This window comes from Drosophila rhopaloa, unplaced genomic scaffold, assembly GCF_018152115.1.
Source record: "Drosophila rhopaloa isolate 14029-0021.01 unplaced genomic scaffold, ASM1815211v1 contig_2, whole genome shotgun sequence".
Taxonomy (NCBI): Eukaryota; Metazoa; Arthropoda; class Insecta; order Diptera; family Drosophilidae; genus Drosophila; species Drosophila rhopaloa.
Genome location: NW_025335083.1, coordinates 7,792,488 through 7,818,302, shown reverse-complemented (window position 1 = coordinate 7,818,302; position 25,815 = coordinate 7,792,488). Strand labels below are relative to the sequence as shown.

General features: G+C 32.8%; 7 protein-coding genes across 10 annotated transcripts; 3 read left to right on the top strand and 4 right to left on the bottom strand.

The window, feature by feature from the left end:
* Positions 1 to 278: 278 nt before the first annotated feature.
* On the bottom strand, positions 279 to 3,589 carry LOC108047133 (stress-activated protein kinase JNK). The gene is made up of 7 exons (XM_017127223.2): positions 3,352 to 3,589; positions 2,167 to 2,334; positions 1,615 to 1,744; positions 1,361 to 1,558; positions 967 to 1,231; positions 621 to 904; positions 279 to 552 (listed from the first exon to the last, which is right to left on the bottom strand). Exons 2-7 carry the CDS (start codon positions 2,280 to 2,282, stop codon positions 427 to 429), a joined length of 1,119 nt encoding a protein of 372 aa, XP_016982712.1. The 5' UTR covers positions 2,283 to 2,334; positions 3,352 to 3,589; the 3' UTR covers positions 279 to 426.
* Positions 3,590 to 3,846: 257 nt separating this feature from the next.
* LOC108047110 (phospholipid phosphatase 6) lies at positions 3,847 to 4,680 on the top strand. The gene is made up of 2 exons (XM_017127184.2): positions 3,847 to 3,931; positions 3,991 to 4,680. Exons 1-2 carry the CDS (start codon positions 3,923 to 3,925, stop codon positions 4,594 to 4,596), a joined length of 615 nt encoding a protein of 204 aa, XP_016982673.1. The 5' UTR covers positions 3,847 to 3,922; the 3' UTR covers positions 4,597 to 4,680.
* Positions 4,681 to 4,923: 243 nt separating this feature from the next.
* LOC108047102 (tyrosine-protein kinase transmembrane receptor Ror) lies at positions 4,924 to 8,764 on the top strand. The gene is made up of 8 exons (XM_017127173.2): positions 4,924 to 5,357; positions 5,577 to 5,729; positions 5,784 to 6,380; positions 6,600 to 6,816; positions 7,479 to 7,683; positions 7,740 to 8,187; positions 8,257 to 8,389; positions 8,447 to 8,764. The coding sequence occupies exons 1-8, from the start codon at positions 5,260 to 5,262 to the stop codon at positions 8,657 to 8,659; spliced, it is 2,064 nt and encodes a 687-aa protein (XP_016982662.2). The 5' UTR covers positions 4,924 to 5,259; the 3' UTR covers positions 8,660 to 8,764.
* Positions 8,765 to 8,854: 90 nt separating this feature from the next.
* Positions 8,855 to 9,967, bottom strand: LOC108047115 (FUN14 domain-containing protein 2). Its single transcript, XM_017127198.2, has 3 exons — positions 9,795 to 9,967; positions 9,235 to 9,427; positions 8,855 to 9,130 (listed from the first exon to the last, which is right to left on the bottom strand). The coding sequence occupies exons 1-3, from the start codon at positions 9,887 to 9,889 to the stop codon at positions 8,948 to 8,950; spliced, it is 471 nt and encodes a 156-aa protein (XP_016982687.1). The 5' UTR covers positions 9,890 to 9,967; the 3' UTR covers positions 8,855 to 8,947.
* A 1,732-nt stretch (positions 9,968 to 11,699) lies between these two features.
* Positions 11,700 to 17,370, bottom strand: LOC108047010 (phosphatidylinositol 3,4,5-trisphosphate 3-phosphatase and dual-specificity protein phosphatase PTEN). 4 transcript variants are annotated; one of them, XR_001769410.2, is made up of 12 exons: positions 16,621 to 17,370; positions 15,529 to 15,740; positions 15,285 to 15,457; positions 15,084 to 15,228; positions 14,662 to 14,849; positions 14,495 to 14,602; positions 13,690 to 13,879; positions 13,520 to 13,629; positions 13,170 to 13,409; positions 12,788 to 13,109; positions 12,325 to 12,536; positions 11,700 to 11,881 (listed from the first exon to the last, which is right to left on the bottom strand). XR_001769410.2 is itself a non-coding variant. In XM_017127038.2 (12 exons), the coding sequence occupies exons 3-12, from the start codon at positions 15,626 to 15,628 to the stop codon at positions 11,862 to 11,864; spliced, it is 1,596 nt and encodes a 531-aa protein (XP_016982527.1). In that variant the 5' UTR covers positions 15,629 to 15,740; positions 16,621 to 16,908; positions 17,051 to 17,370; the 3' UTR covers positions 11,700 to 11,861. The 4 variants fall into 4 exon arrangements, 3 of the variants coding, with proteins under 3 accessions (XP_016982527.1, XP_016982535.1, XP_016982546.1); XM_017127038.2 differs by lacking the exon at positions 12,325 to 12,536 and having other exon boundaries at positions 16,621 to 16,908; positions 17,051 to 17,370; XM_017127046.2 differs by lacking the exon at positions 12,325 to 12,536 and having other exon boundaries at positions 16,621 to 16,908; positions 17,063 to 17,370.
* A 2,984-nt stretch (positions 17,371 to 20,354) lies between these two features.
* Positions 20,355 to 21,458, bottom strand: LOC108047144 (RNA-binding protein Rsf1). Its single transcript, XM_017127233.2, has one exon. It carries the CDS (start codon positions 21,325 to 21,327, stop codon positions 20,728 to 20,730), a length of 600 nt encoding a protein of 199 aa, XP_016982722.1. The 5' UTR covers positions 21,328 to 21,458; the 3' UTR covers positions 20,355 to 20,727.
* A 1,268-nt stretch (positions 21,459 to 22,726) lies between these two features.
* Positions 22,727 to 25,474, top strand: LOC108046954 (REPTOR-binding partner). The gene is made up of 5 exons (XM_044459930.1): positions 22,727 to 22,783; positions 24,291 to 24,407; positions 24,851 to 24,935; positions 25,154 to 25,279; positions 25,335 to 25,474. The coding sequence occupies exons 2-5, from the start codon at positions 24,351 to 24,353 to the stop codon at positions 25,349 to 25,351; spliced, it is 285 nt and encodes a 94-aa protein (XP_044315865.1). The 5' UTR covers positions 22,727 to 22,783; positions 24,291 to 24,350; the 3' UTR covers positions 25,352 to 25,474.
* Positions 25,475 to 25,815: the final 341 nt, after the last annotated feature.

The window sequence follows — 25,815 nt, the reverse complement described above, 5'->3', positions numbered from 1 at the left end:
TTTTAAAAAAAACTGTATCTTACTTTGCGATTTAATCTATTATTATTATTATTTAAAATAAAAATGGTTATTATATGGTATATTATTCTGCGTGCAGATTAAAAACCATACGAGAATAATATCAAATACAAAGTTTTTATGCGCAATGTATCTTTACGATTTTGAAATCTTTTGTTACTCCATGGCCAGGATTTAATAAAATCAAGATATATTGTAAGAGATTTAAATTAAAATCATAATACCGGCTTAATACATGAGAATAAGTAAAAAGTTACAAATTTTTGTATATTGATTTTATTTTTTTAAAGGTTACTATATTTTTAAATACAATTTGAATATTTTATTTGTTGTAATAATTTAACAATACATGCCGTATTGTTGGTAAGCTTTAGTTTTTGTGACTGACTAAGGGGAAAAAGTCGTTCTCTACCGCGTTCTATTATTTGTGTTATGTGCTTCATAGTCCATGACTTCCTCATAAATTAGCTCCTTCCACTGTTCCACAGTATGCTCTCTCTCGTCAACACTGTGATCATATGGCTCCGGAGCGGGCTAAAAAGGGAGCAAATTTAGTTAGTTAAGTTTTTTTCAATTCGATCATTTTATATGTATACACTTACAGCATCCACTTCTTCAGCATCATACCAGACATTGATATATTCATGCTTTAAAGCTTCGTCCACAGATATCCGCTGCTCTGGATCAATGACTAGCATTTTACTTAGAAGATTTCTGGCGTCAGAAGCCTTCCTGCGGCTATTCTGATTATTATCATTTGGAAACAACCCATCGGGAAAAAGTCTATCAAATGAGTATCCAGTGTATCTAGGACGATTTTCCACATAGTTTCGGACGGTTGGTTGTAACCGCTGCATAAATGAGGGAGATGGAGTACCTAATTGCTCTGAAAAGAAAAAATATAAACAATTTAAACAAGAACAAATTAGAATATGTACAGTAATTTACCAATGATTTTATTCCACTGATCTATATGATCCGTTCCAGGAAACAGTACGCCACCCCTTATCATTTCACCCATAATGCACCCCACGGACCATATATCCACGTTTTCGGTGTAGCCCATTCCCAAAATGACCTCTGGAGCCCTGTAGTATCGGGTGACCACATAGGGAGTCATCATAAAGGTAGTCCCTGCAGTACGGGCCAGACCAAAGTCTAAAATTTTTAGAGTGCAGTCTGCCTTTACAACTATATTGGATGGTTTTAAGTCCTGTGAATGAAATAAAAAAGCAATTTATTTATTATTACCCTGATATAAATATACGACTTATTTATTTGAATTGCTACTTTGATAATTTAAGGGCCTTATCAAAATAGTAATGCTAATAATATACTGTACTCTGTGAATTATTCCAGCTGAGTGTAAATGTTTTATTCCACATAACATTTGGTACAGCAAATAGGACATTCTGTCGTGATCCAAATCCATTTGAATTACTTGGCAGAGATTAGCATCCATCAGCTCCATGACAAGGTAAACATCCTGAAACTCCTCCAAATTTCTTTGTGGAGTAAACGCGTTAAGCAATCCAATTATCTAATTACGAAACAAATGTTATAACAAATTCCAGTTTCTATGCAGAGCTTAATTACGTTTTTATGGTTGACGAGCTTCATGAGCTTAAATTCCCTATATGCTCTCTTAGCATGGGTTACATTTTGGAATGGTCGAGATAGTTTTTTAATCGCCACATTTTGCTCGGTGATAGTATCGTAAGCAGCGCTATAAAATATTAAAATAAATTTTGTTATATATAAAATAACTACTTAAAAATAAAAAGCATTTTCAGATCACAAGAATATAAATCCTACTGTTTCTTAAATTTTTACTATTAAGGATTTTTTTAATAATACAAATTTAAGATTATATTGGGCCTATGAAACCCATTTTACGCCCTAAGAAATAGATAGATGCTCAGAAAAAGAATTTACAAAACCAAAAATCAAGAGAGTTTTAGCCCCAAATTAAATCAAAAATACAAAAGTTGAATTACTTAAAATGTAGTAGCACCGCGAAATTGGCTTTTAATTTTTAATCGGTCTCAAACCTCATTAATCGGTCTCGATGATGTTCTCAGACTATTATCTCAATGAGTCGTTTAAAAAGTAGGGAAAACTTATTTTTTAAAATCAATATATACTCACCATACTATTCCTTGGGCACCAGATCCTATAGGCCTTAGATTAATGTACCGACTATGAATGGTAAAGTTGGTATCTCCCACTTCCACGGTGTAGTGTTGCTGATTACAAGCTGTCATTTTATACTGCTTTTACTTATTACTTTTAGTTGAAAGCAAGGAGCATATCGGCCTTCAGGGGAAAAATTAAATTCGATTTAATAGGATAAATCAATAAAATCACAACTTTAATAGGATAGTATTTTATATATGTATGTATGTTAGTAGAAGTAGAAACTCCCAATGGTTCCCTTGTAAAGAGGTGGAGGCAGTTTTCAGAAAATTTCTTCAGAGATTAGGGGGTAGAAAAACATTGACTTCAATGGCCTTATTTGGGCAAAATGTTATGGACATTAAATGGGTCTGTTGTTGCGAAGGGTAAATAGGGGAGGCAACTTTATTGCTGAACTGAATAAACTCTATGAGCTTATACAAATGAAAAAATACAAGTATTAAAATGTATAAGATTTTGCTTAAAAATTCTTCAAGAAAGATACAATTGCATAACTCAATACCTAACTTAACCGAATTTAAATGGCAAACCTTTATTGATAAGAGATTAAACGTTTCCCAAACATTATAAAGAAGTTTATGGCAACATTAAACGTATATTCTATTCATTTTGCCTGTCCATTCCGTTCTTAAAGTGTTTAGCGGCACGCACAGAAAAAATGATTTAAAATCGATATGTCGGCTTAAACATAAAAGCACGGAATGTTGGACCACTGCTATGTACATAAGTTCATATGTATGCATGCCTGTGTAAATATGTACATACACACATTTTGTGAACGGTTGTAAACTTCTTCCAGTATATAGATGTATGTAAGATGTAAACTACAAACGTGGATCGATAATTTACAAAATTTTCAGATTTTCTTTTAAATAGAACCTATTTCTTAAATTTATACATGAAAAACGCAGTCGTTGGTAGTCAAGATAATACAGCGGTCTTCGGGTAGTGTCAATATGTAAACGTTGGATATTTGCGCATACATAGATACATACTTTGGGAAGTTGACATTTTATGTTAAATATCAATAATTTTTTCATCACCGGCACACCTGCCATTTATTTCAATCGATTATTGCACGGTTTTCTTGGCATTGTCTATTTTGTGTGTGTGAAACGTAATAAAATATTTATTTACCATTTACCGCAGACAATTGACCGATTTTTTTGTGGAAATATAAAATCGATTTTTACTTAATTTATTCTATACACTGGACACTTAGGTTGCGAACATTTTAAACTTTATTGATTTTACAGAAATATCAGATCCAACTATCTTCGGCACTTTCGCATGAGAATAATTGTACATGGATACAACACAATATACGAAAATCTATTGGAATATTCGATCACAACAAAGTTACTTAAATCAATGTGACCAGATTGGAGTACAACCAAAAAGGCGCGCGATTGCCATCAACCATGTCTGATTGATGTAAAAATGAATAGTTAATGTGTTTGTAATTAAAATAAAGTATTAACATTAAATAATCACATACAACTTAAGAAAATGCAATGTTAATTTAAACAAAACTCTAGAATCACTCAAATCACCAACAGGAGAAGGTTGCCGGTTCCGTGTTCCTATCCACCGTTCCAATTAATGGTGATATTTTGTTACGATGTATCGAATAAAAAAAAAACCACGAATGACAAATCAGCACTGTCATCACTAACAATAAATAAAAACAATAGAAACATCTTGCGATATGAAGACGGTTGGTTTTTGTGGTGATTCACAAACAGATAAGTGCTAATTTTAACAATTTCATTTCAGTCATCGCCAGCACTTAAATATCTATTGGAGAAGGATGTGCAGTTATCGAAACATTTTGTTATAGCCGTGTCCAATCTGTCGTTCTTTAAATCCCTGCGCATACATAGCAGATTCTTAGAAATATCCTGCGATGGAATTGCTTGGTTTGTCTCATGGATTGCGTTTATATGGTTGTTCAGCTCGAAGGGCTTGTATCAGATGCAAGTTAATATGTTGTTGGGCTTAATACTAGATGTTGTTATTGTGGCTGTATTAAAAGCGCTCGTTCGGCGAAGAAGGCCGGTTGCCAGCAAGGATATGCTAACCATTGGACCCGACAAGTTTAGTTTTCCCTCGGGCCACGCTTCCAGAGCATTTTATGTACTTTTGTTCTTCACAAAGCTGTATCCTCTACATATTATATTTCTGCTCCCGGTCACAGCGTGGGCCGTAAGCGTCGCCATCTCACGACTAATCCTTCAACGTCATTTTGTTTTGGATATTTGCGCTGGAGCAGTCATCGGAATTCTGGAAGGTTTAATCATTGGCCTTCTTTGGGTCAGTGAGGAAACTGCCTTCAGCATTGTTGGCTTTCTTTCGGAGGAGAACGTAGACACTTCGGAGTAACCAAAATTGGAATAATATTCTCGAAAGCAATAAACTAAATCATTACTTATGCTTTTACCAAATACATTGTTAATGTTAAATACATCTAATTGTTTTTCGTTTATCTACAAATATGGAGGTAACTGAAGTTTTTGGAGTTGTTTTCCAAACTAAAACTGATGAACAGTTTATTTATACCAATTGGGATGCTACGTTTAATTTCAAGATCTTTAAAAATACAACATTGGAGTTAAGCTCAATTTATTAATGTTTAAGTTTATTGTGTGATCATTTCCTTAATTATAAAGTTTTGTCTTTTTATAAAATTGGATCGAAAAGGGCTACGTTACAGCTGAAATTAAATATCTTTAAATACGGTAAACAATTAAATCATTGCACATTTTTTATGGAAAGTAATATTATTGGTAATGCCATTATTTTTTAAAAATGAACTTTAATTTCTTTGCCTTGAATATTTTCAGTATGCGAACATACATACATATGTATCGATATACATCGATAAGAAGTCAACAACCCCAAGCTGCATAAAGGGATGATATTTTGTATGTCATATAAAGTTTTCGCAAAAGGATAAATAAAAAACTATTTTCGGGAAAGTCGGGATGTCAATTGGATTTTTAAAATAGCAAATAGTTTTATATTGCTAGTCAGAGATTTTGCAATATGGACAAATATTCTGCATTTATTGTGTGCTTGTTGCTCCTAATTTTATTGAAATGGAAGGATGTGGGGAGCCATAATGTGGACTCAAGAATATACGGGTAGGTATTTTCTGTTAGAAAGCAAAAACATATAAGCAGTTTCTTTGTTTGTATGACTTTAATTTCCATTAAAATCAGCTGTTCTTAATTTAAATAATAGCCGCAATTAAATGTAATATAATTTTAAATGCTGATTGATGTTGTAAGATCCATATATTTTTAGTTATTTAGTTTAGTTATTTCTTACTAGTTTCAAAGTATATTATTATTGCTCTGCAGGTTTCAACAATCGTCAGGAATTTGTCATATTTACAATGGCACTATTTGTCGAGATGTTTTGAGCAATGCCTATGTTTTTGTATCCCCGAACCTCACCATGAACGATTTGGAGGAGCGATTAAAAGCCGCATATGGCGTAATAAAGGAATCCAAGTAAGTAATACAATTTTAAATAATTAACGCAGATTTTAATTGCTTTTTTTTCAGGGATATGAATGCGAATTGCCGCACGTATGCTTTGCCCAGTTTATGTTTTAGCTCTATGCCGATTTGCAGAACTCCTGAACGCACGAATTTATTGTACTTTGCCAACGTGGCAACGAACGCTAAACAGTACCAAAATTCAAATATCACCATTCGCCGAAAGAGAACCAAAACTAAAGATATTAAAAACATTAATATTTTCAAGAAGAAATCCGCTATCTATGAAGATGTGTTCAGTACTGATATTTCGAGTAAATACCCACCTACTAGAGAGTCTGAAAACCTTAAACGCATTTGCCGGGAGGAGTGCGAACTTCTAGAAAACGAACTGTGTCAGAAGGAATATGCTATCGCCAAACGGCATCCAGTAATCGGAATGGTAGGAGTCGAGGATTGTCAAAAGTTGCCCCAACACAAAGATTGTCTGTCCTTGGGAATAACCATTGAGGTGGATAAGACAGAAAACTGTTACTGGGAGGACGGATCGAGCTATAGAGGAGTTTCCAACGTGTCTGCCTCCGGAAAGTCGTGCTTAAGATGGTCTTGGTTAATGAAAGAAATCTCTGATTTTCCAGAGCTCATCGGTCAGAACTTCTGCAGGTAAGAGTGTACTCTGAAATTTGTACATTTCATTTATTTTAAATTAAACAAGAAATTGATAGTATCCCTGAACAAAGTAGATTTATTTCTCTTGATTGCTTTTATAAAACACATATGTAATAAAGAACCGCAATCTACACAATTTCAGGTAGTAGCGATTTAAATAGCTATCAGATCAGGATATACAAAAATGTAGAACTTAATCATTTAATTTTTTAGAAATCCTGGAAGTGTGGAAGGTAGCCCTTGGTGTTTTGTGGATTCTTCGCGTGAGCGGATAATTGAAATTTGTGATATACCAAAATGTGCAGATAAAATTTGGATTGCCATTGTCGGAACGACGGCAGCCACTATCCTAATTTTTATAATAATATTCGCAGTAATACTTTTCAAGAGGAGATCTATCATGCATTATGGGATGAGGAATATTCATAATGTAAGTATGCCTTCAAGCATGTAACTATTTTAAAAAATGAAATAGACAATTCAAACAAAGTGCGGTGTACCGGTACAGTTTTATTCTCTGATTAATAAAATTAAAAGGCGATCATTTTTTATAATACCCATTTTTTTATGTGTAGTTTTCTTGCAATATTTATTGTTTAAAATTTGGTGTTATTAGACGTATTTTTTTTCCATTATAAAAATAGTATCGTGTGATACCATTTACATATTTTAAGGATACTTTTTTTTTTAGTAGAACATTTTTCATTACCATTATAATTTTTAATGAAAAATTATTATTAGCCTGTTTTTTTTCAGAGTAATTCAATGTTTTTTCTTTATCATTAATTTTTTAAAAGTAATGGATTGATTAACATTTACCATTACCATTCTTTTATAACGGAAATAAGTTGGTTTTGTAAAATGTGATAAACAGTTTTTTTGTATAAGCAATACTTTTCTCAAAAGTATAGAACGTTTTATATTTGGCATTATATTATTTCGAAGTAATACTTTATCTACCATTACCTATTAATGGTAACAAATACCGATTTTACTATCATTCCTTTCTTTAAAGTTAATGAAATTGACAATTCATTTAGTAATTAATTTAATTCTTTGGAATCGTTAGAAATGACAGATTTTTTTTTGCAGATTAATACACCAAGCGCCGATAAAAACATTTACGGGAATTCGCAGCTGAATAATGCTCAAGAAGTTGGCAGAGGAAACATAGGCAATTTATCCGATCATATAGCACTGAACTCTAAGCTTATAGAAAGGAATACTCTCTTAAGAATAACGCATTTTACTCTGCAAGATGTTGAGTTCTTGGAAGAACTGGGCGAAGGAGCTTTTGGTACCTAATTTAATTAAAATACCCATTAGATAGTGCTTAATTTTTTACCATTTCAGGTAAAGTGTACAAGGGACAGCTTTTGCAGCCAAATAAAACGACCATAACGGTTGCCATTAAGGCTCTAAAGGAAAACGCCTCAGTAAAGACCCAGCAGGACTTTAAGCGAGAAATCGAATTAATATCGGATCTAAAGCATCAGAATATAGTGTGCATTTTAGGAGTTGTACTGAACAAAGAGCCCTACTGTATGTTGTTTGAGTATATGGCTAATGGAGACCTGCACGAGTTTCTGATCTCAAACTCACCCACCGAAAACAAATCTCTTTCGCAACTGGAATTTCTGCAAATAGCTCTGCAAATCAGCGAGGGAATGCAATATCTATCCGCCCATCATTATGTTCACCGGGACTTAGCAGCTCGAAACTGTCTTGTAAACGAGGGTTTGATTGTGAAAATATCTGATTTTGGACTATCCAGAGATATTTACAGTTCAGATTATTATCGGTAAATCTAAATTTATTTGCGCTTAACCAAAATAATTGAGTTGTTATGACAATTTTAATTTTTTTTCAGGGTTCAGTCAAAGTCGCTATTACCAGTAAGGTGGATGCCCTCCGAGTCGATATTGTACGGGAAGTTCACCACGGAGAGCGATGTATGGTCATTTGGAGTGGTTCTTTGGGAAATTTACAGCTATGGAATGCAGGTAAAGAAAATAAAACTGCATATAATTCCTTAAAATCTAAGCTTATACATTTTTCAGCCATATTACGGTTATAGTAACCAAGAAGTGATCAATCTTATACGTTCACGGCAACTACTATCCGCTCCGGAAAACTGTCCCACCGCAGTTTATTCCCTTATGATCGAATGCTGGCATGAGCAATCAGTAAAACGTCCAACATTCACAGATATTTCAAACCGTCTAAAAACTTGGCACGAGGGCCACTTTAAAGCAAGTAATCCAGAAATGTGAACTTAAGCTTTTTCACATACATATGTATTTTCAACGAATGGACTGTAACATAAGTAGACTTAAGAATTTAATAAAATAAATGATCTTAAAAATCTACCAGATGACGTACGTTTTCAGAGTCAGGGGGTCTGTTTTTAGGAAAATGTTTATTAATCAAAACAATGTTTATAAAATTGAATAATCAAAACAAATCAATTTTCCTTTATATTATTTTGTAACTTTATTTCGTGAGATTTGTTTGTAATAACCATATGGTATTTAAATGTACTTGTGCCATTGACAATTAAATTATCCAGTTGCAATTCCAAGGGCAACGCCTCCGAAAAATGATGCCAAAAATATGTGCAGATCATTTACTTTCGGGCCCTCTTCGTCGCCAATTAGTTTGGTATACCACTTTGACACTTTCTTGCTGTTTCTAGTTAACAAGCTTTCCGCCCTATCCAGTTGGTTGTCGACATATCTTTCGGTCTGAAAACAACACCAAAATGAATTTTGAGTACATATATAGTAATATCTTCCAATTTGCATGGAATTTCGGTTGGAAGATATTTCTTTGGTATATATTTTATTACCTTATCTTTCCAATTTTTCTCACGGCCTAGGGAAGATTCTACTTTGTCGGCGAGCTTATCAACGGTCTTATCCAATTTTGTCCAATTTATTTTTATAAGTCCTTCTTGGTGCGCTATTTCAAGCAAAATAATGCTGCCGCCAACAGCAAAAGCAGCAAATTTGCCTATCTTCATTGTTGTAAATCCTGTGGCCCTGAAAATTTAGAGATTTTTACACAAATTATTAGACAAAACAATGCACTGAAACTTATTTGGAAAAATAATACACTTTTTTGTACTTTATTTATTATTGTGGTACCCAAGACAGTCTTAATCCGGCAAGAACCGCAAAGAAATGTAGTTTTTTAGACTCTTATTTCTAATGCAAAAACAATTGTTGTACAAAGAAAAATCATTAAAAAACTAGCTTAACTCTCCGCTTTCTTCAGAATGTGAAATATTCACTATTAGGATATTCTTAATCATAACTAAAGTTTGCAAACAGTTATTATACTGCCAGTATCAGAGATTTCGCATTGATTAAACTGGGCTGTGCTGCTACGCAATGATATAACACATACCATCCTGAAGTGACACCAATTAACATTTGCGAATATGCTGAACGCTGACCAATATCACTAAAAACTTTTTTTAAAAATTCCGAGTAATTAGTCATTTTTAAAATTAGATATTGACGTTAAGATGCGAAATTCTGAGTTTACAAATTTACACAATAATATATGCTAGCTAAGATAGCGTCAAGATAGACATCAATTTAGGCTTTTTATATCGGAACATGGAAGTGAAACAATATTTTTTGACGATATTTAAGAGAAGTAAATAAAAAATAAATTTTATACGTCTGTAGATTATTTGGAAATAATATTTATAGAATTTTTTTCTTTTGCGTATAAGATCCGCTTTTGGGTAAATAAAGGATCTTTACTTTAAAACGCGGAGCCAACATTGTTCGGTTTCAGACGGAAGCCCAGAGCACCCCTGACTATATAAATAAGGCTAATTAGTCAGTTTGGAGATAAATTTCTTAATAAGACATTACTGCTTACATTTCATTGTTACTTAAGGAAAGTACATTTTCACAGAGAGTTAAATACGTCCAGGATGGCAACGCCATGTTAATTTATCTGTTTTTCGCTCATCTGAGAACCGGGCTTAGCTGTTTGACAGTTTTTTGCCTTCGCTCTCTCCCTTTGCTGAAGAACACCAAACATATTTCTTTAAGGGGACCCCCCCCATTCTCGATTTCAAATTTTGACGATTGTACATATGTACACATATTATTTTTTGGGCTTGCAACTTTACATCCATTTAATTGAAGACTTAAAGAATAAGAAACAAATTTAACAATTTGTTTTTTTTTTGTTTGTTGTTTTTTATTCTTGAACAAAAGCCCTTTCGGCGTAGTGGATTTAAGTTCACTGGAACATCTTAAGTCCTTAAGTCCTAGCAATTTTTAAATAGTTAAGGGAATAAAGCAAGACAGCAGGGAATATTTTGGATAGTTTCGTTCAGTGCTGAAACTATCTGAAGAACTTTTTTACAATTCAGTCGTTTACGGCTTAATGGTGGATATGGTGTTAAGAGCGTGCATCAATCATATTAAAAAAATATTTATTCTAAGGCTGGAATGACACATTCAATTTCTAGCATTCATTGTTTAAACGTTCTATTTTAATAATTCAAATGTGGCCAGCAGCTCTGCTGCTAGAAAAATAAGTGTGCGGCAAATTCACATTATTCCTATACCGCTATACAGATATCGTTTTTCTTCTGATAAGGCCCTATATGTACACATCAAAGGGATATAATCCTTTGATTAAGGACATTATTTGTATTGTTCGCGCGTGGCGGGGTTGATATATACAAATCCCAGCACAAATCCGCTAATTCAAAACCGTTACGACCTCTACCAAATGAGATCTGAACAACAAACCGTTTAGCTGCTACATTTTTTTCAACAGCCAAAATAAAGGGAATTAAAGATGAAAAAAAATCGGAAAAAAACATTTCTTTTCTTCTTTATTATCTTACGCCGGGCTTTCCTTAAAAATATTTTCCCGAATAAGAGCCGGTTCTCGTGTCCCTGACAGCTGTCCAAAAATTAAAGACTAGAAAACTTTTCGTAAAAGCAAATGGTTGCTCGACGTCTATAATTTTTTTAAACGGGAAAGTATAAAAAAAAGCTGCTTTGATTAAATCTTCTTAATCTTGCTTTTGAGATCGCTATCAGCTGTCATTTTGTCGAGCCGAAGAATACAGGTTGCTTGCCAGATCTAACGTTGACGCTTGATAAAACCAATTTTTCTTAGCATGGACTTTATCTGTCCTACAGATTTTGATCTGCTTAAAAACTATAAACTATTGTTTTAATATATTAATTGTTCTTCGGTTCGCAAAAATATTTTAGAGTCCTTACCTTTATAATTTGAAAACTTTAGACAAAAACCCAAAGTTCGAATGAAATCTACAATACAAAATGTACATGAGTTTATTTAAAATAATTGTTAAAACTACTTAAATAAATATCATACAGTATATTTACAAATTCGAATAGATTAGCCAATTACTTAGCAATTTTAATTACTTTGCTAAATCACCAAGAATTATAAGTCCGTAATAAGCATTGATTACAGGTATGTTGATTCACCTGAAAATAAATAAAAATAGTTAAATAATCAGTCGTTAGTAATTTATCAATAATATTCATACAATTTTATGATAAATATTAAAATAGCATGTATAGTGTTTGGTTTGATGTAAGCCGAACTTATTCGATGATAATGAAATACAAAAAAAATGCATTTTGTTTCAGGAAGTTCATCAATTGAACCGATTTAGATGCAAATTATTTTCTAACACAATTCAAATTGATTCAATTAACTATCGGATCAACATTGAAAACAACCTTAGAATTCAAAAACAATCGGAAGGATTTAACATTTTGATGTTGGAAGTATTAAATGAAATGGGGTCCGGTTACAAATTTACATGAAGAGGTGAAAGATGATTGATGAGATTCGATGCGGATACTGATAAAGGGTTTGCCCGGTTAGTTGACTTTTCGAGCCGCAGGCATGGGCTCCCACTCACCTATGTACATTAAAGTCTAAACAGATGTGCAGAGCCCAGCTGTAATCGATCGTCTTCCCTGTTAAAGGAATTGGATCTTTGCAAGCCTGTCTGCTAGTATACTCGTAAAAGTCTTGAGGACATATAAATCCAGTTCTGGTGGCTTCGTTTTATACATCAAAAATAAGAGATCGTTCAGCCAGAAGTCTTTTAAATCGTCTCGGGTGTTTATTCTGGCGAAGTCAATAAGAATATAAATGTGTGGACGATATATGATAAAAAAGCTCTTCAAACAAGTTCAATTAATTTAATACTATTAATTTAAAAAAAAAACCGGTAACGGACAAGACGTCAAATTGAAATCTTATTATAAATAAAAAGTAACAAAAGAACTTTCATTATTACTCGATTAGAACATATAGATTTTAGTAAGATCTGGGAGAATTTGAGAGATATAGTATTGCAAGTGATTCAGAAAACTCACCGGATTCCCAATCTTCCTCGACTTCTTCGGTACCACAGTTGAATTTTGGAGAGGATTGTTTACATGTGATGTATGAATTGTAATTGATGTTCTTATTTTCATTTATACTTCGAGTGTCAGAGGTGATATGAACTTCACTATTCTGCCATTTGATTAAATCATTTTTTTTAATGGACGGTTGATTAATTATATGATTTTTTTTTATTTCCTCCTTTGTGGAATCATTCAAGCTTGATAAAAGAGGTTTGCTGTTAGGCTGTTTGCGTTTAGACGCAGTCGAAGTATTCTTAGAATTGGTTGATGTGTCGTATTGAATTTTAGTCTACGAATATTAGATTTATACATAAAGCATATTTTCAGCGCAAAACGTGTTTTCACTTACAACTATATCCTTATGATCCAACGGTTCTATTGTTTGACTTTTCGCTGTATTATCATTGACGATTGCAGGTAAGACTTTTGTTTTAAGAAAGCAGTTTGGAGATAAACTGTCATAATTGTTTGGAGACAAACTGTCATAATCCGATCTTTCAAAATTTAAAACGTTGTCATTTTTCTCTTTTTCGGAAGGTTCAGCTTGAACATCATTGCTATAATTCTCTCCCTCAAATAAGATGGAAATCTGAAAAGTAAATAAATAAAGCTTGTAAACAATTGAAGGGCGTGCAGAGTGATTACATTTGACCACATGATCCAGCAATTTAAGTCAAGATCTTAAACAAAGAAACGTACCTTAAAATCCTCTGAAAAGGATTTATGTTCTCTGTCCTTATGTACATCATCGATTTCTGATTTGCTTAATGTATGTATATATTTGTTAACTGTTCCATCGGACTCGCAGACTGAACATAAAAAAAATTGTTAAACTTTTTTATACATTTCAAAATTACAACTGTACTTACTTGAATAATTACGCACAAAAAATGTATTTAGCCAAAAATGGCATACCTTTTTAATGGAGGATCTTACCGGTGATATAAAATTTGAACTATCACAAAATAGTTCGAATTTTATATCACCCGCAACTGCTAATGATGGTTTACTGGTCAATACAAATGATTTCTGGAAATCAATCGTCCAGGTTTTCAGTCTCTGAATTTTAAGGAAGAATAATAAATAAATTGGATATTAGATGGATATATAGAAAATAATTTGTTATATTATTTTGCATAGCTCACAAAATTATTTTCGTTCAAACTCTTGGTTAATACATATGCAAACTTTGTTTTCTTGGACAATGACGGAAAACCCATTATTTCCGAGAATCATATTCATAAATTAAAAACAGAAAAAAATAGTTATAACAAAATATAAACAAACCATTTTAAAATTATTATAAAAGGATATTCACTATTTGAAAACTGTCAATAGCAAAATATTAATAAAGCAAAATATGTGTTTATCATGAACATTAATTTTTATGATTTCTAGAATGTCTTCGGAGACATCTGCAAAAATCAACATTTTAACGGTTTTAACCGTTACATTCTAAGAAAAGGAAGTTACGTAATCCGGTAAATAAAAAATAAGAAATTTAACGTAATCGGGGGGTTGTGAGGTAAATGGAAGTTTATCCACTAAATGACTCGTCTTAATGGTAAGCTTAGAAAAGTTTTATATAACCTAACGAGAAAACGCGTCTAAGAAAGTTACCGAGAGTAAATAAAATGAAATTTTTTTAAAAACAAATACCAATTATTCACTTACATCTGGCTTTACATTTTCTGTGGCCGAGTCGTGTAATACAGATACTGAACATTGTACCGTGCCTAGGTTTTGAAGAAAACTGGACTCCGAGAATCGTATTTCGCATACCTTGGATAATATTTTTTGTTTCAGCTTGATTAGTCTTTATTAGTTTTCGAAATACTCACGTTAAGGCTTATTTTTGCATATGGAACACTTGAACAAACTAGTTTGGAAAAATACTGAACATATCGACGCTGAGATGGGATTGTCACACCTTTACGGTCCTTTGTACGCTTCTCATCATACCACGCTAATGCATCATCAGCGGATTTTTGTAGTCCACTGAACAGTAAATATGCACAAATCATGGTACCTAAAATAATATGGATAACTTGGTTAGATGGGTCTAAAAAATCTATCGAAATACAATGAATCTGAATTCAACTAGAAAAGTGCAATAGGGGACTGTTTTAAAATTTCGAGTTCTTGTTTATAATTAAATCTTGTACTTGAGCAATTTATGATAAGATACAAATTTAGGTAAAATGCACCCTTATAAATCATTAATAATGATTAATTATTCAGGGAATCACGACACTTTTCTTACCCGTTCTTCCTTTTCCAGCTTTACAGTGCACTGCAACGACATTGGACGCATCTTCCTTAAGCCATAAATCAACATCCTTGCAAAATCGTTGTATTAACTCAATCGTTGGAGGGTTATGGTCTTCGAACGGAAAAATTGCTACTCTCTGTATAAATTTAATTTTTATTTTAATATGCAATGATCGGAAAGGTTATACCTTACCCCGTGAAATTTTCCGATGTCATAATTCCGCTCTAAACATAGATTATATATTTTGTAATGTTGGCCATGATTTTCTTCCAAAAATTTATAGACATCCTCTAGACGGTTTCTGTATAGGCCCTCTATTTTATCCGGTGCCGGATACCCCATGGCAATTATATTATCATTAATGTCTGTAAAAAAAATACGCATTATTTAAATTATTTGTTTCTCAAGTCGGAAGCGGATAAGCTAAGTGGCTTACATGTTAAATCCAAATTGTATCCTTTTTCTTTGTATCGTATACGTTTTTTGCTCACTACATTGCGTATCGCGTTGGACATTAACGAAATGGTGTTGGCCATATTTTTAAAGTTAAAAGACTTGTCTTTTTTTAAGTTAGGTTAGCTGCATCCATTCAAATCTATTTCGAAACCAGTTTTTGACTTATATTTACTCCATTTCAATGCTTATGTTCTGAAAAGACAAAAGTTAACAAGCCAATATAAATGAATGCTGCATTAATAATAAGCTTTGATACCCTTTTATTACGTGAATGGACTTTTAGCTAATTGGGTAGGTCTCTTTTTGAGGCCTTTAATAAAGCAGCTTTGTTTTCAAAATTATGGTATCTTCCAAGTCTTTTGAACCCGACATGCAAATCAACTAGAGAAAATTTAAGAAAATAATTAACTAGATATACTCAGAACTATAATTGATAATTGATCTACCATTATATTTAAAAATAACACATCTCCAAACAGGTTATTGATATTTGCAACAGGAAAATGATGGTCTTGGTATGCTTATTTTAGTAAAGAATATCACTTCATGTTCTTTGAGAATATTAAAAAAAGATTGCAATTATTTTTTGCGATGTAAGATACTAAGACCAATTTTATTGTCCCCATGATAGCTTTGATATAAGTTTTAACATGAGAAAACGTTTGGAATTTGACAGTTAAAAACCTACTTTTATCATGACCACGAGAAATAGATCCTAAACATATGATATGACTGCCCTAGCAAGAGATTGGCCCTAATATTCCTGGTTTGATAATGTACATATTTTCTCTTACTAAGGTACCGATATTTCATGGCTATATGTCGTCATATTTCTGTATGTAGATCTGAAAATTGCAAACCATTCTTAGATACATATTGAGGCAAGTACACATACAGACATGCATTGCTTGCAATAAAATAGTTTTGAATGGACAATTTCAGGAACGGGTAAAGTGTTAACCTAAACCCTTTTCATTTAGCATTTTGCCCAACTTCGGTGTATGTATGTCCTTAAAATTGCCATTCACACACGCAGGCACACACTTACGGCACACACGTGAAACATACTTACATGTATATGTATCGACATATTATCAAAGATAAACAATATAACAATTTTCCGCTGGGCATAATACATTCAGTTCGACTGCCAAATTGTTCAACTTGCCAATAAAATTTTCTTATTGAAGTCAGTGCACGGAATTCGACCAATTAAGTTGCTTCACTGCATGAACTGGCGGTTTTTAAACAATCAAAATCCTTATTAGAAACACCGAACAGTAATTTCGAATTACTTAACATAGCGACTGATTTGGCAACTGTTTTTTGTTTTATCTTGTAGACACACTTTTTTGACAAACTGTTTGCGAATGGTGGTATGTATTGTAGTTAGTGCACATATGCATGTACAGAAATATGTAGATATGGATAGGCATGTGCACATATATGCACCGATTTTTGTGCATTTATGTACATATTTCTTTAAACAAAAACATATTTACAATTCCACAGACATTTTACACATTTACACTATCAGCACCACACGAATATATGGGCCTACTGTTTAATACATATGTATGTTCATATGGGTATGCTTAAGTCAATAAGCTAAATGTATTTGGGTTCCAACCGAGCAGGTTTTTGTTACTGCATTTCAAAAAATTATCACATGTTACACATTAAGCCACGAAATTTCAAATAAAACTTTTAAATTATGTGTAAAACTTAAACAATAGCTCATGCTCTATTAAGTGTATTATTAATTTATCAAGCGTGAGATCCACAGGGTGTTTATGGTAAGCGATACCACTGGAAGTTGTGAGAAAAAATACATGTAGCGCAATCGACGTGCGTGGGCCTTTTCGATTAAATTGTGTATGCAAAAAGTATCGAGTAACAATCGATAGACCAATTCAGATTTCATTATATTTTATCTAAATCTTTTTAATATTATCTATATAATACAAAAAATTGTCATTTAAATAAATACATATGAAATCCGCTAAAATAAAATTGAACAAATGTTTTTCTTATTATGTGGGATGGTCTTACCTCTTCTAGTTTTTAAACAATTTATTCAAAAATAAACAAGAATTTGACTTACAGTATTAAAACGAATTCGAATTGTCTTGAGTTGCTTTTCAACCGCTCGTGTAAAAAGTAAAATCAGTAAATACAAATAAATTTTGCTAATTTAAGCACCTTTTAAAATAAAAACATAAAAATATATAATAATAAAATAAATAAATAAAATTAATGATAAAAGATGCTATTTAATTGGTTGTAAAATTGCTGTTTTTGGAATTATTGACTATGCAATTTTTAAATATTAAAAATAACTATTAATAGTTTTTTAAAGTACATTTTTGTAATATCAATAAGGTTTTCAAAGTTTAAAATCTCTTGGATTGACCTTCTTAAGATATGTAGAACAAAAAAGCTACTTTTAATGCCCTTCCTACAATACTTCAAGAAAAAAATCGATTTAAATCGATTAAAATTCTGAACTTTCTTGAAGTGATGTTATAGAGGTTTAAAATTGTGAACAATTATTTTGATTCATATTTAATTATTATTATTTTGTGTATTTAAGCTTTGATGTGAAATTCGATATAGTTTTGTGAGCTTGGATAACAAATAATAAATATCTTAGGTGTATAACAGTGTAAAATTAAGTTAATGGATTTTTGTCTGAAAATAACAGCATGCAAGTTGCTGGCTTAAGGTACACTCTTGTGCAAGATACCGTCTTCAAACATTCAATTAAAATCGATTCATTAACATTTATATCAATGCTTTTCAAAAATTAAAACATTGAAAATTCAATTTAAATATATATTTATTTTCAGCTCTACTTTGCTCTCTCTACCCATTCAGTCAGAAGTTTACGACACAACGAAAGATAATTCTTGACCCTTTAAGTATACATAAGTGATCAGCATGAACTGCCTATATAGCCGTCGGTCGTCCGTCCGTCAATCAAGTCAAACAGTTTCAAAACTATCTGGATATAATAACTGTAAAAAGAAGAAGAAGTAAAGAATACATAACTTTCTTGCTTTTAAACATTAAACGAATACTTCCGTGAAATAGTTATTTTTTTTTATAAAAAAATGGGATGACTATATCATAGGATATCCTATTGCCATAGAAAAGTTTTGAAAATTAATATGGAAATGGAAATAGTTTTCCAAAATATACTTTTTACGATTTGCAAATTCGGTCTTAATTTTTTTTAAATAAAAGGTTATATGTGCGAGGATTACATTTACTTTCGTTATTTTCTAAATGTCATCAAAAAAAAAATTTTTGAATTATTTTATCGCATAATTTAGATGTTTACATAGAATTTAAGGAATTCATTTCAATAACTATTTTCTTATTATTGCTCCTCATTAACGATTTCAAAATTTTGATCTAAATTTAGTAGAAAAAAACTAAGTATTTATGATCAGGGAAAAATCAACGTAGGAGTTGGCCATTTTACCTTTTTTTTCATGACTGACATCATATTTCCATATGTAAATTAAATTACAGAATGGAAACCAAAAAATTATACCTTGTATATTTGCATCGGCTTGAAAAGTCTTTATACCAAATGTTAGTTGTAAACTGTTAAAGCTGACCAATAGTTTATATGTATATCGGAAATATATTAATATAAATTACTCATACAAAATACTCCAGAAGAAAATATTTGTGAGTAATTAGGAAAATACATATTTAGGTATCCCTCATGAGTGATAATTGACCAATGAGAGTTTATTATTTCAAAAATATAACAATTTGCCTGTTTACCCTCGTATGTGGAATACTAATACGAAGAAAAAAATTAAAGTAAGATTTAAATTTAAAGAATTCGATTTTGGTGTCTATATTAATAATTGAATAAAATCGCAAATTTTTGTCTTGGGTCATCCTCTGCTGAAGAATTCGTAGTTGTTTCTTTTACCCTGACTTCATGTTTGCTGTGATTTTATTTTCATCGCTTTGTTCATGTAAAAGGGTATTATTTGGGTAAGTATCACCGTGCAGGTTCAATTTTCAGTTTTGATTTTAAGGAACATTTTGTAAACCCATTTTTTTTAAATATACTAATTTATGCGACACACAAATAAAAACCAAGTTTTTACCGTATTAACCAATTTTTTATTTTTCTTTTTTTTTCATTAAAAAGAGTATCTGCAGTCACTTTGCACCAAATGAATTCCCTTAGGCTAACTAACTAACCGCCATTTTCATCAGACAAATATTGCTTTAATATTTTTAAGAACCTTATGCATGCTAATGAATCTCAAGGTGATCTTTAAGAAATATACTAACTAATGACTTGTCAATTTGTTAAATAAAATAAAACATAAATGCTAGAACCGAAGAGCCGGTATGTCATAGCCCGATATACATAACTTAAGATAGGCGCTTGAAGCATTGGCTAGAGGTTGCGTTTTTTTACCAAATCTATAGAAGGCTCCAAAATTTTTTTTTTGTTCTATAGGTAAAAAATTATTTTAAATAGTAGTAATGCAATATTTCTTACCAAAAGAAAGTCAATATATTAATTATTGTTTGGTGGTGTACCTGCAAACACCTGGCGGTGACCGATCCTATTGTCGTCAAGATCCAGTTAAATATGCAGAAAAACGGACAGGTAATTTTCAGATCGAATCATTTGGAGATCTGCAACGCGTTTTTCCCCGGAACCGGGTATAATTATACTGCTTCATTTTGAAGGGTATATTAGATTATTTTAAAAATTCTGTAAAAGCGAAGACCTACACAATTCCGAATACTTAAAGATCTTTAATATATAGACCAATTATTTTGCGAAAGCTTGTACGTATACGAGAAACTTTACGCATTTCCTTTATTAAAATTGCGTACTTCTAGAATTTGGTTTGACGTTGTTCGAGTCTTAGCGTATTTGTTCTTACTAGTTTTCTACGTTATAACTTAAATTTTAAGTGCTTGCAATTGTCATGTTAATGGGTATTCGTAAAATAAATAATGAAGAGACGACGACTATCAGTTTTGTTGATTTGATGTGAAGGTGGCCGATCGAAAACGATCGAATGCTACGATTTTAAATGTTTCGAGTCTGCGTTTTACGGTCGCACTTAAGTTATTGTTTATTTATCTTTACTCATAGGCAACCCTTAAGCAACTATGAGTGGTGTTGTCATTAGAATCGATGGTTTCCCACCGGCGAGCGGGACCGGAATCGCCCAGCTGACTGTCCGCCAGTGCGACCGTAGCTGGCGCTGCTTCCACTGCTGTAGCGGCTGCTCTCGCGTCCCCCGCCGTAAACCTCGCGGCGATTAAAGCCGCTCCCGCCAGCATCCCGTCCATTATAGCTGCTGGCCCCGGATCGGCCAGAACTGTAGCCGCGCTCCGTGTGGCGACTCGAAGAGCCGCTGGATCCGCGCTGTCGGAATCCACCGCCGCCGCTGCCGCTGCTCGTTATGCTGTGCCGGCCGAAGTCGCCGCGCCGGCCCCTTTCCACCGGTCCGCCACGCCTACCTTGGCGCGGACGCCCCTTCGATATCTCGACGCGCAGCTGGGATCCCAGTAATTCGGAGCCGTTCAGTATGTCGCACGCCTTTTCGGCATCGTCGCGATGCTCAAACTCCACAAATGCGAAGCCCGGGGGGTTGAATGCTATCCAAACCGAATTCAGCTTGCCGTACTTTGTGAACTCCCCCTCCAGATCGTCCTTTTTCACTTTGTCGGTCAGGTTCCCGACATACACTCTTGTCCCACGCTGATCGCCCATGCTAGACATCTATAGTAACTGCGATATCCTTTCAGATACCTGCTTTGAAAAATAAATAATCAATAAGTTATCACCGCCGGACACTTAGCGTTTGTATCTATATCAAGTTTTCAACCAGGGTGGTTAAACTCGTTGCAAAAATGCTAATTTTTAAAAATATCCTCGCATTTGGAACACTGAAATCGGGTGAAATTTGTGTTTATTTATAGTATTCCGGGCCCTTAAAAAAGGGACTTTCCATCACATTAGTGTCTTTCATATTTACAAAATGTAGTAATGTTATTTAAAATACCATGTTTTTTAACTAGAATTCTCGAGCTTACTACAACTCACTAAAAAATTAAATGCACAAGAATAACACATAATTTATATACAAGGTAAATGCTAAGACTTGTGTATACATTAAGTTTAATTATGGTAGTAGCAACTAGATGGTACTTTCCCCTTTAAGCATAGTACTCTAAACGAAAAACAAGTTTGCCCGGGAAAAGTTTAATCTATCCAGTGTGACCGAATAATTAAGAGTTCATCAGATCTGAGTGTCCCTACGGTCTTAGTGTCAATCAGCTGGGTTTATCGACAAACAGTAAAAAATTAAAAAAAACATATTTGCGGGAGAGGGCCTTTAAAGGAAATTGTGAAATACCGCGGAAAGAAAAAATCGGCCAGTGTACAAAGGTTGTAACAAGCTTGGAGCTTGGTGAACCTTGACCTAGATTTAATTTCAGAAGACTTTGTATTTTTCTGGATTTTTCGTCGATCTAAGTACCGGGGTGAAAAAAGGGCTTTATATAAAGTGTCCGCCATCTGTTTGTCTGTCGCTTTCTCTCTTAGCTATCAAACGGAATTCGTCGATCTATGTACTAGTCTAAAATCTAATTGATTTCTTAAACGTCTGAAAACTCAGATCGAAAAACAAGTTCGCCAGCGGAAAAACTTGAACCTTCCCCGTGTGAAATGTTGAAAATGTTGTTCTTCAGAGCTGAGTGAACTGCGGTCTAAATGTCCATCAGCTAGGTTTTCTTTACAAACAGTTAAAAAAAACACATATCTGCAAGAAAAAGCGCTTCACTGATATTCTGAAGTACCTTAGCAAGACAATACAATTTATATTTAATTTTTTGATAATGATTTGGTTACTTAACGTTTATAGCTGCACCAATTACTTGAAATTTTACGTTGTTCTTTGTGTTTTTCCGTCCGTTTTTTGAATTTAGAAACACTCTGCTCTAATAACAGACACTTCCAAATTAAGTTATTTAATCCTTTCGCTATAACCGTTTAGAAATTAATTTAATAAGGAAAATTCAACAAAGTGGATTTTTCTATTTATCTAGGAACATGGAGCGTAGCTTTTTTCGACCGTTTCAATTTGTATGTTTAATTCCATCGTTCCGGTTGAGATGTTATTGGCTATGTACCATGAAGTGGTTTGGCTTCGTTTGTTTATTGTTATCTATTGTATTTACTAGGGATGTCAAATATTTTTAAAATATCGTATCGCTGATATATTTTCCTTAAGAAAAATATTGATATGATATTTAATATATCGCCAAAAAATATGGATATATCAGATATTTTTGATTTTTTTTCAGTTGAATTTCAAAATTTTAACCGCGTAAATAAGCTAACAACAAGGAAACAAGACTTTTGCCCTAAAATTAATGTAAAAGCACTAAAAAAATATAAAAAATAAAATACGTTTTGCTACATTTGTTATTTTATTAGTTTCATAAGTCTTTGTTTATGGATTTTAAAAATACTCTTTCCGTTATGTGGCGGTCATGCGGCTGCGTGTGTCGAAGACAACGCACTTAATAGCCGACTCTAACCGCTCTGACGACACTGAGCTACCCGAGTACAAGAATTCCACCGGGTTAAAGAGCTGCACGGCTCCACTCAAATTTTTGTATTGTGTACTCTTATTTTTGAGTTGTGTACTCTAATTTGAGTACAACGCATTCAGCTGATCGAGTTCGCATCGCACTGTATTCTCATTTCAGCGCAATTTTGAGTATTCATATGAAATGGCATTGAATGAATGTGTGTGCAAAACGGAATGAATGAATGAATGAAGCATAGAATTGACTGAATACTCAGTATACAATTTGTGCGCCGCTTTGTCATGATGATGCATTTATTGATTTCATCGAAGTCCAAAAAGCTACAACCTTAATAAATCAAATAGACGAGGAAATAAACGGTTATTGTAACACAAGTGTAATTTTTTCAGATACTTTTGATTGCCTTAGTTGGTGGACCGACCATAAAAAAATGTTTCCCCTTTTATTTAAGACTAGTTGTAAGATTTTTTGTATACCAGCAACTAGCGCAGCTTCTGAGAGAGCGTTTTCTGATGCCAGAAACTTAATTACTGAAAAACGCTGCAGTGTATCAAAAAATCAAGAAAGCATAAATAAAATTATGTTTCTACATTCTAATATAAATAATATTTAATAAGAAAAAAATTAATAATTAGTTTTTAAGCGAAATATACATACATGAAATGAAAATAAACATTGTATTATTGACTCTTATTTAATTTCGCAATAGTAAATACAGCTCACGTAAAAGGAAACAATGCGTCATTCATCGCACTCACTATTTTTACCTGGTTCTTTCGGCATTCAATTCGCTCTCTCTATGTGTGAGTTCGATGAGTTGAGTACAGCGGCGGCGCACACATTCATTGCAATTCGCAGCCGAATTCATTCAACTCATTGGCAGATGAATGTCTCATAAGTCGTTTTGAATTCGGCCGTGCAGCCCTTTACACCGGATCGCTGTCCCAGTCGGTATAAGGCATGCTTATGTACATGAGAGAAAGATATGCAAGTATCAAACAATATCGAAAAATAAACTATCGATATTTTGATATTTGGCTAAAAAAATATCACGATATAAATATATTTTTTTTTTGCAAAAAATATCGATATATTGATATTTTGATATATTTTTGACATCCCTAGTATTTACGAAAGGACGCATAATAACAAAGAATTACATAGATTCTGCATTTTTTAATAGTTGTAATGGCTGAAATGGAAATCCAAAGTAATAAAATGACGATAACAGAGGAAACGATAACGGTAATATAATAATTGATGACTTTATTTAGTGCTTTTAGGTAAATTTGAGAACTTTGTCTTAATGCGTAGTAAGGCTATGCATTCATGTAAATATATGTATGTACATATACATATGTATGTGTGTTTGCATATGTACATGTCAAGAGCGCTTTAATTCAAAATTCTTTTTAAATCTGAATATAGCCTTGGCAGTTTATTATACAAAAATGTATATATATTTAGCAGGTTAATTATAATTTTTTTTTTTTTTTTTTTAACCCATGAATTGTTGATTTTAAACTGTATATGTATTTTTGTTATGTATGTATGTATTGTTTTTGTTTAATATACAGACAGTCTATTTTAACATACTTACCAAACTTTTTTTTTTAATTTTCAATTTTTTGTTTAAATAAAATGTATGCTTTTAAAATAAATATTTATATGTAATAATTTATTTTTAGCAGACCCGCAAGGAATGTGGAAAAAGAGGACGTAAACCAGGAAGAAAGACGTCGACAGAAAAGTTGGATATCAAGGCCAAACTTGGTAAGGAAAAATAAAAAAATTTCTGATGGTATTATAATTTCGGAGAAACAAACACTATTATAAAACAAATTATTACATACGGGGGTGTCAGTAGTAGTGTCTTCCAAAGGATTATTTTTTTCCTTACACTTACGGGGATAACACAGAAAATTCTTTGATTACGTTTGTAAAATTAAATTGGCTGTATAAATATTTTTTTTCCTTGCTCTCTTTTTTAGAACGTAGCAGGCAAAGTGCGAGAGAATGTCGGGCCCGTAAGAAACTGCGGTATCAGTACCTTGAGGAGCTGGTTGCGGATCGGGAGAAGGCAGTAGTTGCATTGCGGACCGAACTGGAGCGCGTCGGTATTTAGATTTCCGTGCCAAGTTCAACAAATTTTTTTATATATCTCTATTACAGTTAATTCAATGGAATAGACAGTTAAATGAAAATAGCACTCCCATCAACAATGACCAGTTGCTTCAGGAAATCGGAATCATCAAACAAGAATAAAACATTGTATTTCTTTATATAAAATAATCACCATGTAATAAATGTAACCCAGTTTGTTTTATTTATGGTTTACCCTTTCAATCGCACATTGGTCATTAAGAATGAACAGTTTTGCTTTTAAAATGTTCATTAATTTACACTAATTGTATTATGTTCCGTTAATACTTACGCTTTAAACGTCCCCGTGTAAGAAATAATTATAATATTAAAAAAAGTAATTGCAGAATGTTAAACGAATGAAAGGGATCTTCTAACCCTTATTTGTATAAACTTTCTTAGGGTTTATCAAAATCCCACAAGGCAAATACCAGCAGAATGATTGGACAATGTGCAAGCCCGAATCCATGTGAGCATACTTTTTAAATGAGTTTTTAACTCTTTCGAACTA